This window comes from Astyanax mexicanus, chromosome 3 (assembly GCF_023375975.1).
Source record: "Astyanax mexicanus isolate ESR-SI-001 chromosome 3, AstMex3_surface, whole genome shotgun sequence".
Taxonomy (NCBI): Eukaryota; Metazoa; Chordata; class Actinopteri; order Characiformes; family Acestrorhamphidae; genus Astyanax; species Astyanax mexicanus.
In genome coordinates, this window is record NC_064410.1 from 34,066,889 (window position 1) to 34,083,069 (window position 16,181).

The window sequence follows — 16,181 nt, forward strand, 5'->3', positions numbered from 1 at the left end:
ATCCAGCTATCATGTTTTACACATGTTTGCAATTAGTCTTAAACCTCATTGACCCGAGGGTCGTGTTTCCGATCTGATTGGACCCGTGAAGACCTTTACTTTTACCTAAATTTCCACCTGTTGGGTCCCATAACCTGTTAGCCATTCAGAGCCGGATGAGGGTGAGTAAGGGGGTCATTCACCTGTTTCCTGAGCTGAATGATGATTTTACTAGGCTGGGAAAAGCTTCCTTCCTCCCTCGTCTTTAGTGCAGGCAGAATACCTGTCAGAGAGGAAACAAAACATTACATCACCGTCATGTACCATTAAAACCACACTTTAGAACAGCAAGGGAGGACTGGAGAGGCAGGTTTTATGTATTGTTCCTCTCAAATTAATTTAAAAGGGTTCTATTCACTATCTATTGTTCCTCCATATCCCAGAGGAGTTGTTCTGGACTTTCTTTTAATAATAATTTTTCACAGGATAATATAATAGAAAATATTAAACAACTGACTGATGAGCAGCATTATGGTCAATTGGGGTCCAGCCCTTCATTATTATATAACAAAATAAGGAAATAAAAAGTCTGGAGATGATTCCAAGAGTTGAAATCACATTTGGCAGCTATTCATTAGAACTCTCAACATGTGGTCTAAAGGTTGGAGGCGTTAACGCAAGTGAAAGAGGCCATCATTAGGCTGAAATATGAACAAATCTTTCTTAGACATAGACACAGACAAATGAATGTAACAATGAGCTCACCAGCTCCAAAGTCCTAGAATACAACAGAAAACAAGTAATATGGATAATAGCAGAATATTTCCATGGCAAAGAAAAATCCCTTTACAACATTAGTCAAGCCGAGGACACTCTGGAGGAGGCTGACGTATCTTTATTAAAGTCAACAATCAAGAGACGCCTTTATGAATGTACGCTCACTGACAAAAAACTAATGCCTGCCAGATTGCTGCAGTACTCGTCATGTAGTTATGTCTCAAGCACATATGCAAATGATGACAGGTGTCATCTAATTAGACCCAAGGTCTTCCAACAAGAGGGTGTAAAATGTAAAATTGCTTCCCCCACTGCCATACAAAAACTCTCTCAGAGGCAACTGCTGGGTAGTATACAGCTTTGTGAGAGATTGAGGACTTGACCATTACACATGCCTCTACCATGCTTTAAGAGGGGTGCATCATTAGCAGTGTTGGGAAGTAACGGATTACATGTAACGGCGTTACGTAATCAGATTACAATTTATGAGTAACTGTAATCCGTTACAGTTACTGCTTCAGTAAGTGGTAATCAGATTACAGTTACTCTGCTAAAATAAATGGATTACATTGCGGTACTTTCCTATTTTTGGTCTTCCAATCCAACACTGACAAAACGCAATCACTCCTCCCTATTTGTGTGTGCAGCGGTGTCTGTGTGCGTGCAGGCAGCGAGACGGGAGGAGGGGCAGACAGCGGCTCCGCACACACAACGAGACGAAATTAACTGACATTTTCGTAGACGAATAAAAACGAGACGAAAATGTTTGGCAGGGACGAAATCCAATCAGAACTGAGTTAGTTCTGAAAGGTAGGGACCAGTTAGGAAGAGATCCAATCACTGCTACTTTAGCGGAGGCGCCGCGCGCTCAGTTACAAACCCGGGAATTAACCTGTCGTTACGGAGCTCGACTGGAAGTTAACTCGACAGTGTTCAGCAGGGGGAGAGAGAGAGAGAGAGAGAGAGAGAGAGAGAGAGAGAGAGAGAGAGAGGGGAGAGGCGATATATTTCTCCTTTGACGTCGCGAAAAACAAGATAACGTGTAAACCGCGTGGAGCGACTCCATCTCCGGTAAAAACACCACTAATCTTTCAGTTTCTGCAGAGCAGAGTCACACAGATCTCCATGCAGAGATCCGCGTTTTAATGCTGATGTTATTTCATGAGCTGATGTGTTTAACTCAGCAGTGCACTAAAACACAGAACTGATACAGAACTCACTCATTAAGATCCGATCATCTGTTTAGTCTCACAGTGGGAAAGATATAGCTAGTGTTAAAGCAGGAACAGGTCAGAAAGGAACTCAATAATATAACGAAAATAAAACAATAAAATAAGTGAATCTATGAACCCAAAAGTCTGTGTAAAGTTCCTTACAGCACTTTCTCATAAGTCTCTCACTTTAACTCATGAAGTCTCTCAATACATCCTGAGAGCATCTCTACAGGACAGTGTGTGAATGTGAGTTTCTGATCTCATTTATAGACTGTAGCTACAGTAGGTATGCTGGGTTACTGCTGGAGATAAAACTAGATCATTTAAAAGCTGTTTTTGCATCTACAGCTCTGTTCAAACTATAATTTAACTATTCAGATGTTTTATGACCTGATTTCTAGAGCAAAATTTTAAATGTAAAATATGTATAGTCACACACCTACAATAATAATAATAATATACATTAAATCATATATAAATATATTTCACATTAAACATTAACAATATTACTCAAGTGGTTATTAAACGTTTCATTTCGTATAAGTGTATAGTTAATAATTCAAGGGAACTGATGAAAAAGCATTTACACCCTTTACATTTTTGTCGAATAAATTTACTGTAATTTTAGTAGACTATATTCTTATGACATTAAGTTGACTAAAACTAAAAACATTTCAGATGACTAAATTGTGACTAAAACTAAATACTATTTTCATCACAAAACTATGACTAAGACTAAATCAAAATTTGTTGTCAAAATTAACACTGGTGGCAAACCTGCAAATAGATAGCGTACAGTTGTTGTTACATTGTTTGGTTTTTAATGGTTTTATCATCAATTTAGTATTTTATAAAATTGTTTGATGAAATGGTTTCATAAGTATTTTTATAGAGTGATTGAAAAGGCTTTTTTATTTGTTTATCTATTTGTTAACTGGAAAGAAAAATAAAATAATAATATGCAATATGTGGTTGCTACATTCATTCAGGCTTAAAAAAACGAAAAAGTAATCCAAAGTAATCAGATTACGTTACTCACTTGAAGTAATGTAACTGATTACGTTACAAATTACATTTTGAGTGATGTAATCAGTAATCTGTAAGGGATTACATTTTAAAAGTAACCTTCCCAACACTGATCATTAGACTGAGAGAAGCAGGATGGGTGACTGAACAAATTGCCTACCATCTAGGCCATCTTTTAGCCAACCACCAACACCTTTGTTCAAATCTGTATCATCTTCAATCATCTTCAGTGACAAATCCAGATTCTGTTTAAAATTGATAGTCTCGTTGTGAGCTCTTAATTCTAGTCTGCAAAATCTGGGAAGCCAACTCATATGACAGTTGCTCGCCCACACACAGGAAGTGTTGCCCTGGAATGTCTTCACCAGATTGCAACACTTCCTTGACCTGTCCGTTTGCCAGATTTATCGCCAATTGAGGATTTATGGGACCAGCTGCAATGCCAGGTTTGGCGTTCTGTAAGTGTGCAGGACTTACAGGTCCAGCTGCCTCATCTGTGGGATACCGTATTTTTTGCACTAAAAGGCAACTTAAAATTCTTGAATTTTTTACAAATATCGTCAGTGTGCCTCTTGATCTGATGTGCCTTATGTATGAATGTTACCAGTCAGGTTGTAAGCAGCAGTAAAGCCACTCTGCTGAAGTGCAGGAGTTTCTGTTTTAGCATTTGCTGCTAAGCGCTATTTTCCCATTCAGAGGTCCGTATTATTGGCCTGTAGCCTGCTACTAGCCCCTGCTAGCACTGCTGGAGTGGTTAGCCACTAATGCTAATGCTCCAGCCTAGTGCAATCTAAGCTTACTGTAAATAAACAGAAACGCTTTACTCACCCAAATAAACAGTTTTGAGGTTTCAGTTTACATCCAGTGCTCATTCAACTTTAAAAGAAAGTTTTTTTTTTATTACAGTTTTGTTTACTTAGCTTAGCTTTACTTAACTTAGTTAGCTACCTCCCACCACCACACAGATTGAGTGCTGAATTAGAAGTTCCTTATTGTGTCTCTTCAAATGCGCATTATAATCCAGTGTGCCTTATGTATGAAAATAGACCAGAAAATAGACATTCACTGATAGTGCGCCTTATAATGCGAACAATATGCTAATTTATTAATGTATATCGATGACAGTTTTTATAGCCACACCGGATATGCCAAATGTCATGGGACAGAAACAAGTTTCATGCCCCATGACTTTTGCCATGTCCCATGGAAGACAAAGAACTCTGTACTGACCTGTAGGATGTGTGTGTGGGCTATCCTATATTTGCATTGAAATTGGATGTGATTTCTGCAAAAGTCAGTAGGCAAAGTCAAGTCAAAGTCAAAGTGGTTTTTATTGTCATTTCAGCTATATACAGAGTACACAGTGAAACGAAACAACGTTCCTCCAGGGACCATGGTGCACAAACACAGTGTAGACAGAACAATAAGTGCAACAGTACAAAAGTGCAGACAGACAATACAACACAATACAGACAAAGAATAATAAATAACAAGACAGTGTGCAAATTATGCAGTGTGCAAAAAGTGTGCAAAAAAGACCAGTGAGGTAGTAATTACCTCTATTACACAGTGGGCAATAGAGTCCAGTGAGGTAGTAGGGTTTTTAGTGCTTTCCATTTTCTGGGGTAAGTGGGGTAAGAGTGTGTGTGCATGTACAGAAAAACCATCAGTTCAGTCTCTGCAGTTGAGGAGTCCGATGGCTTGGGGGTAGAAGCTGTTGCAGAATCTGGTTGTGCTGGACCGGATGCTGCGGTACCTTCTTCCCGAAGGCAGGAAGGAGAACAGTTTGTGTGAAGGATGGGTGGGGTCATTCACAATGCTGGTTGCTTTGCGGATGCTGCGGGTGGTGTAGATGTCCGTGATGGAGGGGAGAGAGACGCCGATGATCCTCTCAGCTGCCTCACAATACGCTGGAGGGTCTTGCGGTCAGAGACGGTGCTGGTCCCAAACCAGGCAGTGATGCAGCTGCTCAGGATGCTCTCAATGGTCCCTCTATAGAAGAGTGTGAGGATGGGTGGAGGGAGACGGGCCTTTCTCAGCTTCCGGAGGAAGTAGAGACGCTGCTGGGCTTTCTTGGCTGTAGAGCTGGTGTTCAGGGTCCAGGTGAGGTTATCTGCTAAGTGGACACCAAGGAACTTGGTGCTCTTAACAATCTCCACAGAGGACCCGTCGATGTTGAGTGGAGAGTGGGTGTGTTGTGCTCTCCTGAAGTCAACAACCATTTCCTTTGTCTTGTCCACATTCAGGTGAAGGTTGTTGACTGTACACCAGTCTGTCAGCCGCTGCACCTCCTCTCTGTATGCTGACTCGACGCCTTTGGTAATGAGACCCAGCACGGTTGTATCATCGGCGAACTTGATAAAGCTGTTAGAACTGTGTTTTGCAGCACAGTCATGAGTCAGCAGGGTGAACAGCAGAGGACTCAGGACACTGCCCTGGGGGGCCCCAGTGTTCAGTGTGATGGTGCTGGAGGTGCTGCCCCCGAACCGGACTGACTGGGGTCTCCCCGTCAGAAAGTCCAGGATCCAGTTGCAGAGGGGGGTGTTGAGGCCGAGCGAGCTTAGCTTCCTGATGAGGTTCTGTGGGATGATGGTGTTGAATGCTGAACTGAAGTCTATAAACAGCATTCTGACGTAAGTGTCCTTCTTCTCCAGGTGGGTGAGGGAGAGATGAAGGGTGGTGGTGATGGCATCGTCCGTGGAGCGCAGAGTGTTCCTCACGTCCACTGCAGTCAGGCACAACACCTGCTCGTCCGGCTTGGGCATGGTCTTTCTCACCAATGTGTTGTTTTGTGCCTCAAACCGTGCATAAAAGTTATTCAGGGCATCAGGGAGGGAGGCATCGCATTCACAGGACGGTGGCATTGTCCTGTAGTTGGTGATTGCCTGGATGCCCTGCCATCTGCGCTGTGCGTCACCCGTGTCCTTGAAGTGGCTGTGGATTCTCTGGGCTTGTGCGCGCTTTGCCTCTCTGATGGCTCGTGACAGGTCGGCTCTTGCTTTCCTCAGGGCCACCTTGTCACCCACTCTGAAGTGGGTGACAGTAGTCTGTTCGCAAGGACAGTTCTAGCCAGACGTTGTTGGCTATGTTTTTTAATAGCCACTGTGCTGTGCATTTCAGTACACGTTACACTGTTAGGTTGGGTAATGACCCAAAACGTTCAGCAAAAGAAGCCCATAATCTAAATAAGTATGCTTTTCACTTACGGCCAAGTTAGACTTCTGCGTCAAACCTACGAAGTAGCCTACGTGTACCCATCCTACACTGTAGACCGATGTGCACATCTCAAGAAATGTAACTAAGCGTTGTGCAACGCAGACAGTCGCAGCTGTGGTCCACCTCGCATACCTGCCCACACATTCCCGCTTTCCCGGCTTCAACTGCAGAGATGCAGAGCCACTGATAAGTGCACGCAGAATTATAAAAACGCTGTGCTGCATACTGCACTCTCACTGGGTAGGCTATGGCATAAGTTTGAAGCAAAAGCACAAACTGTCTCTAAAGGGCAAAGCATCTCAAAAGAGAAAACTCAGCATTTGATGTCATCCATGGATTCCAGGCCATAGAACTTTTTAGCCCAATATTTCACACTTTTACTCAGTGATAAAACTCTTGCATCCGGACTGCAATTAAAGAAAAAACAGATTGGATCAGTGAGTGAGTTTTTTTTTTTTTTTTTAAGCTTTCTCGGTCACATGACATCGCGTTCAGTAGCTCCTCCATTTTCACTCACTGCTGTAATTATGTGGATCTCCGTGGAAACACGCAACCTAAGTGTAATTATGGTGTACGGCAGTGGACAAATAGCTCGTCGCGTTGTTACAAAACTTAGAGATGTGAATGGGGTGGGACTAAAATTACTGGAGAACCACGGTAATTTAGCCTTTAATTGTCTCATAGGGTGTCTGAGTCAAACACATACATGGCTGTTTTAGACGGGAATAAAATCACAGAAGAAAATTCTCTTCATTATTAATTTAAAAGAGAGGGACAATGTAAAAATAGTTAGAATTCCTAAAAAGCAAAACATTACATTTTAAAAAACAAACAGTAGAAGAATAAAAAAAACTTAGCTTTATTTAATGTAACAATACTCATGTAGATATTTCATGTTTCTTTATTTAAAGTAATTCTGGATCATTATATGTTGGAAATGTTTACACACTAATTGCTAGCTATTATACATATTCAAAGTAAATACCACTTAAAAGATATGTTGTGTAGGCTGTAAATAAAAGTAAGTGTTACTATCTGGGGAGGTGCTGAAAGAGCTGTCAACAGAGCCCAACCCGTGGAGCGCAAAATACACTCTAAAGGGTTAACTGAGTCAGGGGATGCTTGACCCTTTGACCCCTGGCTTCTTGACCTTATAACCCTTAAATGAAGGAACAAACAGAATGGGGTCTAAAACTTCCCTTCCTTCAGCTTGTATATCAATCAGCCTCTTCACTTAATCTACAACAGCTTTATGGTTTTAATTATATAGGTACTTCTAAAAACCAAACTGATTTAAATAGAAAAAAAAATCTGAACTGTTTATGGTATTATGGTACTATTATGATCCATAATTAATGTTAATTAATTATGTTAAATTTGGTCTTCATAATTTAATTAAATTATATTGTGTAAATAAGTGAGTGAACATTAGGTAGAACACAGTTCTTCAGCAGTAAAGTAATAAAATGTAACATATATATATATATATGTATATTAAACTAAAATAAATTTATATAAACTAATTTTTTTATAAACTAAATTTTTTTCAGTAAGAGTATGTGCAACAGTGTGTACAGTGTGTGTGCAGTTAATGTTAATGAATTCTGCTGATTTCCTGCAGTTTTATTGTGGCATGAAGTAGATTCCTGCTAGGTCATGTACTGTGTTAAATAGCTCCATATAATTAACTATGTTGTGCTACAAAGTTCTAGCTCATGTACTGTGTGTTTAGCTGTGCATGTTTACAAACTGTACTATTGTAAGTTGTGCTGTGCGCAAGGTAAAGAACTACGCTGTGCTGCATTGTGCAAGTTCATGTACTTTGTTGTGCTAGGCTGTACTAGAACAAGTACTGTGCTGTGTTAGGTTCTGCTATGTTAGGTACTATGCTGTGTCAAGTTATAATGGCTCAAGAACAATTGTGTACTATGTGGCAGGTTAAATAGTGTACTGTACCTAGTTGCACTGTGATGAGATGACCTGGGCTATGTAGGGTACAAGATAGTGCACTGCACTCCGCTTGATTGTTCTGTGCTAAGCTGTGTTGTGCTGTCCTTTTACATTGTGTTGAGCAGAGCTTTGATTAGAGTTTTATTGTGGGCTAAGAATATTCTGTGCTGTTTGGTGCTATGGGCTTTGTTCACACCAACACTGAGGAAGCTGAGGAAGTTTGTCCATTAACGCATATGGTAGATTTCTTTAAAAAAAAAAAAAAGCAAACAACAAAAATAAAATGTTCTTACCTGTAGGACTTCTCCAGGGGTTGGTAATTTTGTGAACTTTGAGTGGAGCGCCTGCAAACTTGGCGTAGGCCTGGAAGAGAAAGAGAGACAGAGGAACACTGCTAACTTAATTTTGGAAAATTAAATATTTATTTTAGTCTACTTCAGACCTCAAATAATGCAAAGAAAACAAGTTCATATTCATAAAGATTTTAGAAATAGTTTAGAAATAAATATTTGGTGGAATAACCCTGGTTTTTATTCCCAGTTTTCATGCATCTTGGCATGTTCTCCTCCACCAGTTTTACACACTGTTTTTGGATAACGTGACGACACTCCTGGTGCAACAAATTCAAGTAGTTTAACTTGGTTTGATGACTTGTGATCATCCATCTTCCTCTTGATTATATTCCAGAGTTTTCAATTTGGTAAAATCAAAGAAACTAATTTTTGTGGTCTTTTATTTTGTTTCAGAACTGTATATTTACAAACCAACTCTCCCTTACATCTTATTCATTCACAGAAGAATGGAGCATACTTAGACTTTCATCAGCGGTGAGTTCCTGAACACAGAGCTACATTCTGCATTGGATTGTTGGGTAACTTATCACAACATAGATAAAGCTTGGTTCTGAGAACTTCTAGTCATAATAAATTAATTAAGAGATTGAGAGAAGAGGGGTTTAACAAAGATTTAAAACATTATTTAAGTTTTAATAAGCCACACAGCAAAAGTGCACTACAGTCTGTAAGCATACACATTTATAGTGAGATCTGAACTGCTGAACATGGTGCTAATCCCAGGCTGTGCTCCCAGGTTCCTCACAGGAATGTTGGTAGAGGAAGAGGAGGAACAGGGAGGGAGCATGAAGAGGGCTTGAGCTCCAACACACCCACCAAGGCTAAACCAGTCAGGAAACTGTCATTAAAGAAGATCAGACAGCTCCCCCTCCGTGAATTCCACTGTGGTCAGGGGCTCTGCATCCCATAACTAGGAACATACTGAGCACACAATAAATCTCAGTCTTCTTTTTTCAGGTTTACTGCATGTTAACAGAGTCATAATTCACAAGCCACGCAAAATAACGTTTGTAAAAGCAACAACACTCCAATACAGGAGAGTGAGATAAACAGACAACACAACACAAGACCACTGACCACAGCGCTCTGAGTGATAGAAAATGTTGCATAAAATTCCTACAAAAAAATAGTGGGACTATAGACTACTTATGCTGGCAGCATGATTACTATATCTCAAGAAAAATAATCCAGAGCAGGTGAAGTTGAGGCAGTAAAATGATTACCTAGATACACAGTAAATATATCAGATATATCAAAATTCTCTTAAGTTTTAATCTTACGTTTTAGGTTGAAAACCTCTGGTTTTTAAGAAATGCTGTCCGTAGTTTATAGAATAAAACAACAATGTTCATTTTACTCAAACATATACCTATAAATAGCAAAATCAGAGAAACTTATTCAGAAACTGAAGTGGTCTCTTATTTTTGTCCAGAGCTGTATAAATATTCATGCTCATTGGCTTTTCAGAAATGTTTACACTGCTGACTGTTAAGGTAATATCATAAATCTGTAGTTAAATCATACAATCATTTTTAGAGGTGTGTGGACAATCAATCAGATCTGAACAACTGAGGCTCCTTCTTGCACCTTCTTGTGGATTAAGGCAGGAATGCATCTTCGCCAATCTTTAAGTTTTACTTAAAAGCAAAAGAAAAAAATCCAGTGCAATAATAATAAGACATCTGGATTTTATAAGGGTTAATGACTGTCATTTATTTTAATACTCTTTTTTATGTATATTCAGCATATAAGCCTATTAGTAATATGCATAACTAACAGCTTTATGCTTCCTAATATTTAATTACTAGATTGTATTATTTTTTCTTCCACACCTATAAAATACATTGTAGAAAACTTTAGAAACATGTGTATTCACCACAGGGTAAGATGGTAGTAAATTTCATAATGTCTAACTTTAGAAAACTGCTTACATGGGGGATATTTATGTGGTCTCAGAATACTCAGAGGTGTATTCATGTCTGTCGAGGCTGTGTGGTCCATTAGATTCAGTGTGCATTGTGTGGGCTCTCAGACTGCTGACGTTGTTGGAAAATCTTGAATGAACTTCTTACTATGAATTCCTTTTTTTAAGTGTGGTTGGTGTCTTTGACTGAGCTTTCTTGGAATGTAATGTTACTGCATGGGCTTCCTAAAACTCAACCTGTAAAAACACCAACAAGCAACAGAATTGTTCCTTTAATGGCTCAGTGACCAGAGACCAAATGGAAACCAATACCAAAGCAAGTCTGCGTTCCACTGCAGACGCTCACCCTCACATGTGGCTCTACGTTGGAAAGTCAGTCCCGCAGGAAGACGATCCATTTTGTGGTTTGAGCTTCGCATTATCGGTCACATTCAGACAAACCCAATCAGAACTATCAGGTTCTCTCTAGAACAAGGCCCTCTTTGGGTTGTAGTCAGGCTTTAAGATTTAGTAATTATAGACTCATTCCCACATCTGCTGACAGATCTGACCTCTAAAATGCTGTAGCTGTGCTAACTACAATATCTATAGCATGATGTGGCTGCAGCATTGCAGCATACTAATAAATACTGGAAACTATTCACTACCACCAGCAGCACCACTTTCTAAAAGAATACACTGAATGTCTGCTCCAGTTAAGGCCTATATCCACACTTATAATTTCCAGAAACTCATATCAGAATTTAAATCTGGAGTCAAATGTGCACTTGAATGACACTCTAAAAGCATATGGGATCTATGAGCATATATTCTTCACAAGGCTTTTCCACTGGTCTTGGTGTAGGTACATTTTGAGGGCATAAATACAACAAGTCTAAACTGCAACAGAGTTGCAATCTATTTTATAGCTCCATTTACCTTAAGCCATTTTGTTTTTGTATGCACAGAACTCATGGTATTTGTCTATGGCAATTAATAGTATAGTTTTAACTATGGTTAAAATTCTAGGGCACCTTTAACTAGAGGTGCTATAACACTATTTTCCGATGACAAAAACCTTGATACTGTTTTGATACCAGTTAATACTGACACAAACAAGTTTCCTGATCCAGATGTCCTGATCCAGTTTTTGTGTCCCTTGATCCAGACCAGAAACTTCTAAACATTATTTAAAGTAATGGAAAATATAAGTAAGTGCTATCAAATGCAAGTTAAAAAATGTAATAACCCAAACAGAAAATACGTAAAATTACATGTCAATCAGTAAAGAACAAAATATAGTCTCTCCTTGTAAGCCTCTAAATTTGGTCCTCTAAGAAAGCAAAAACTGTTATCATGGACTTTAAGGGCTTTATCTAAACTGTTGCCGGTCTTTAAGGGTAATTGAGAAGTAGATATTTAAATTATTGAGCATAGCAGCCATAACAACTGGAAAAACACAGACTGATCTTCAAAGTAAGGTGTTCAGCCACATATTTGTATTGAATGGGGATCAAACCCAAAACTTTAGGTAAAAGAAAGGGAAAAATCAGTGTTATAAAAAAAAGACCAAAAAAGGTTGAGTGAAATCCCTTCAGGGACTGTGGAGCCTGTTGATCCAAAAACAACAGCTCAGTGAGACGGTTTCCCTGAGTTTGAGGGGAATTCAGTATTTCCTGACAGAAATACTGCTGCTATGAGGGCCAAACGGAGGAGATGTATGTTTCACTTTAAACATCCTTCAGCGGATACATTTACAGCAAAATAAAGAATTTAGGACAGTGTTTGTTTGTTTATCTGCTTAAAAAAAAGTTTATCAATTTTCAGTCAGAAGCTATGGTTGTTGTGCGGCCTTAAGATATGTTTACAAGTTTTTACATAATTTTATTATTTAACACAGTTAATCGTCTCCCTGATAGTAAGAATAAACTCAATTTTTTTGGATGAGAGAAAATCAAGTTATTTAGCGATGAAAACATGATTTAATGTCCTTTTACTACCTGTGTACTATCAGACACAACAAGGACCTCAGAATTTTTTTATCCCAGAGCATTCCTGTTACACTAGTATTGGTTAGCTACAGTTAGGTAGCAAGCTACATGCAACACAACTAGCACTAAAAAGAAATATCAGCAGTAATTAGCGTTAAGCCAGCAAAATAGAAAGGAAAGAAATTATTCCCAAAATGTTTTTTGATTCTTTTAACAACATTCAGTATTAAAACACCTATATAGTAATGTGTGGTTATTCTGAAAAATAATTGACAGACTACCAAAATTATTTTCAGCTACCAAAATACCTAAAATTATTTGCAGCCCTATTGAAAAGCATATAGATCTCAAACTTCCCAAAAGTTTCTCCATCACTGAAGGTTTGCAGTTACGTATGATCGGCTCATGAGGAGAGTTGCTGTTCTGTCAATAAATATTATACAGGCTCTTAAACTGTGTTTGGACGCATATCTTAATACATGTATTTGTTGAATCCCCTAATTAAAAGATGTTCAGACATTTAACAGGATTTTGTACAGGATTTAGTTTGAACTGATCGTTTATGGTTATTTTGCTGTCATGCTCTGTCAGAACGCCTGTCTGCTGTGCATCATGGGAGTTGTAGTTTTTCTCACGCCCACTAAGCACTTACTGCAGTGAAATGTCTCACTTTAGAAACTACAGTATACAAATCCTTTATAGCTGAGTTGACACCCGAACTCGGTCATTACCCATTTAAACCTATATAGTCTATTATTCAAACACTAATAACAGGGACAGTGCTGCTGCTGCTTCTGGTGAAAAGTGTGCACTGTGTGTTTCTGTGTTCAGGTCACAAACCCACAGCAGCTCTCTCTCTCTCTCTCTCTCTCTCTCTCTCTCTCTCTCTCTCTCTCTCTCTCTCTCTCTCTCTCTCTCACAAACACAGCTCTATATTACTCAGTAATCCATACAGGAGCTCCAGCAGAACCCACTCTCAGCGCTCTCTCTGTTCTTACCAGCACGGTTAAACAGTCCACATCTACCGAGGGTAAACCGTGGTCTCCTCTCCAGCAGTACAGCTCCATGGGGGCCGCCATGTCTGACAGGTCCGCACGCTTCACCAGCGGAAGTGCGTCACACACTCAATCTGACACTCTGACCTCGAGATGAATCATTAAAATAAACAAATCGAAGAAAATTACATTGTTCACTTGATTCTCTCTTTTTTTCTTTTTTTTAAAGCAAAATTTCATATCCACAAATAGCAATATACTCATTTAAGACCAGATTTGTTTAACTATTACTATTTAATATGTTTAAATAAATCTTTTATTTTATTTGAATATATTAAAAAAATAAAAATTGAAAATCATAAAATTAAAAAATATATTATATATAAACTATATAAAATAAAAATAAAAATATAATATTTAATAAATATTTAAATAAATAACTTAACTATTTCGTTTAAGTTTTAACATACAGACAGTTGTTATATCTGTTTAAAAAATAGCAATGGTTAAGAAGGATAGTTTATCATACAGTCGAGTAGTAGAACCAGAAACTTTTAAATTTTAAATACTGATTAAAAAGATTAAAAAATATATATATTACCGCCACAAATTAAAACGCATTTCAAGCTAGCTTTGTGGACTTTGTGGCTTTGTGGCTGAATAAAATAAAAAAAAATTAATACAATTAAATTTTAAGACTAAATATCTTATATATAGGCAATATATAGCCTATATAAATAAGATTTAAACTTTAAATTATAGTAAAAATCTCATCATTTACCACCTGGAGACGAGCCTTTAATTGTGGAAATTATTTCAGTGAAGGTAGCCTAGTTTTGGAAAGCCATTAAAATTGCCTACTTTACATTTTATTTTGGGTGTATGCGAATTTTTTTACCCCAGGTGGGAGCATCATGAGGAGATGATTTAGGTAAAAAAAATATACTATGCGATTCTTCTAGAAAGGTGATGATTGTTAAAAAAATGGAAACAATCAATTAATCAGTCAATCGAACCGATGACACTGAGTTTAATCTTTGTTGAGCATTTTTACTTTTTTTACTTTTTGTTTTAACCTGATCCTAAACCACGGAGACTGAAGAGAGTGCAGAACAAGGATGGGATCAAGCAGGCCTGTGATGCACCATGTGCGTTTTCACAGAAACATTTGTTACCCAAAAAACTTTGTTTCTCAGTGTTTATTGTTGTTTAAAGCAGCATTATGTAAAATTTGACCTTATATGAACAGATTCACTTTTAAATGCTCCACTGACCTGTAATAGGCAGATTAGGCAAAATAAAAGTCATGTGTAAATTCCTAAAATATTTTAATGCATTCAGTCCACTTGTTTCTTTAAGATTCAGTTATGGTTCAGTACCTCTTGGCTATTCCACAAATGCAAAAAATAAAAATAAAACATAAAAAAATAATAAATGTGTTGTGGCTCCATGCACAAATTAGCTACACATCCCGAAAGTGGGGGAGCTTAGGAGCAAGAAATATAAATTATAAACTATTTTTGATGTGAAAAAAATCTTATGGAGTTCACAGACAATTTAACAATAAGTCAACAACAAGAGAAGTAGACAACAAAACTACTACTGTGCTTTTCAATTTGCGTTTTTCTAACCAACATACCAAAGAACTGCTACAGCACATATATATAGTATTTATTTTTAATTTAAAAAATTGTTTTCATTTTACGTGTTTTCCATTTTAGTGTGAGCACTCTAAAATATGGTCCTCTCCATTCTCCCTGTCTGTGATGCAATTTTACCTTCCAATCACTAGAGAGCGCTGTCAGCTCAGCGGAACCTGACAGGAGCGACTGAAATCCTCACAGCTCACTGCTTTAGTGAATATGATCCAGGTTCCTGCTGAAAATCAGCTGTAGCCTTTGTATCATAATCCAATTATTTATGATGAACCCTGTTGATAGCTGGTAAAATATACCAGCTAATATCTTAGTCATGCTGCCAGTTAAGGCAAACACACAATGCAATCGAAAACAAACATGCATAAATAATTACAGTCATAAAAACTGCAGCCTTTGGAATTATGGACTTTCCAATCATGTTTTTTGTTTTGTTTCCTCACATATGTTTCTGAAATAATAACATTAAATTAAAACTCAATCAATGTCATAATGATGTTCAGGGAATTTTATGACGTATGAGTTAAAGTTAAAATTGTCTTCATGTAATGGATAGTTCCAGTTCAAACATCTGATTGCCTGAGTTGTGTTTGAATCTTTTGTAAAATACATAATACCGGTATATGCAAAACGATGACCACCTCTTAACATCTCAATTTCATAATAATACACCACTGTTTTAATACCAGTTAGTTAGTTCGCAGCATATTGAAGATGAAACGTTTTAATGTAAATGAATGTTGTGCATAAATATAACTGAGCAGAATCAGACATGAAAGAAGAAAATAAATAAAGAAAATATGATGAAACTAACAAGAAAGTGCAGAGATGCTGTATTATTTGGCCTCATATCTTAATATAATGTCAGATATTAATGGAAATTCAGAAATATATCAATAATTACTATGCTCATGATGTTTTGAGACTTATTGTGTTGAATAAAGTTTTTCTTTTTTCATTTTGCTATTTAATAACTTCTCAGTTAATTTTTTTAAAGCATTTATTCATTATTTATATTTTTAGAAGGAAAATGACTAGGTTTATAGAGTAAGTAAAATTTTGGCATACTGCACCCAGAAATAGAGAAAAAGAGAAAAACACAAGTAATGTATTTCTTCTGTT

General features: G+C 37.7%; 1 protein-coding gene across 1 annotated transcript in view; it reads right to left on the reverse strand.

The window, feature by feature from the left end:
• Window positions 1–13,526, reverse strand: part of mtx1b (metaxin 1b) — a 35,612-nt gene extending 22,086 nt beyond the window's left edge. The window contains exons 1-3 of the mRNA XM_007254698.4: window positions 13,408–13,526; window positions 8,456–8,525; window positions 183–262 (exon numbers count right to left, since the gene is read on the reverse strand). Of these exons, the coding sequence (XP_007254760.2) occupies window positions 183–262; window positions 8,456–8,525; window positions 13,408–13,488 (231 nt within the window). The 5' untranslated portion in view covers window positions 13,489–13,526. The remainder of the gene's footprint in view (window positions 1–182; window positions 263–8,455; window positions 8,526–13,407) is intronic.
• Window positions 13,527–16,181: the final 2,655 nt, after the last annotated feature.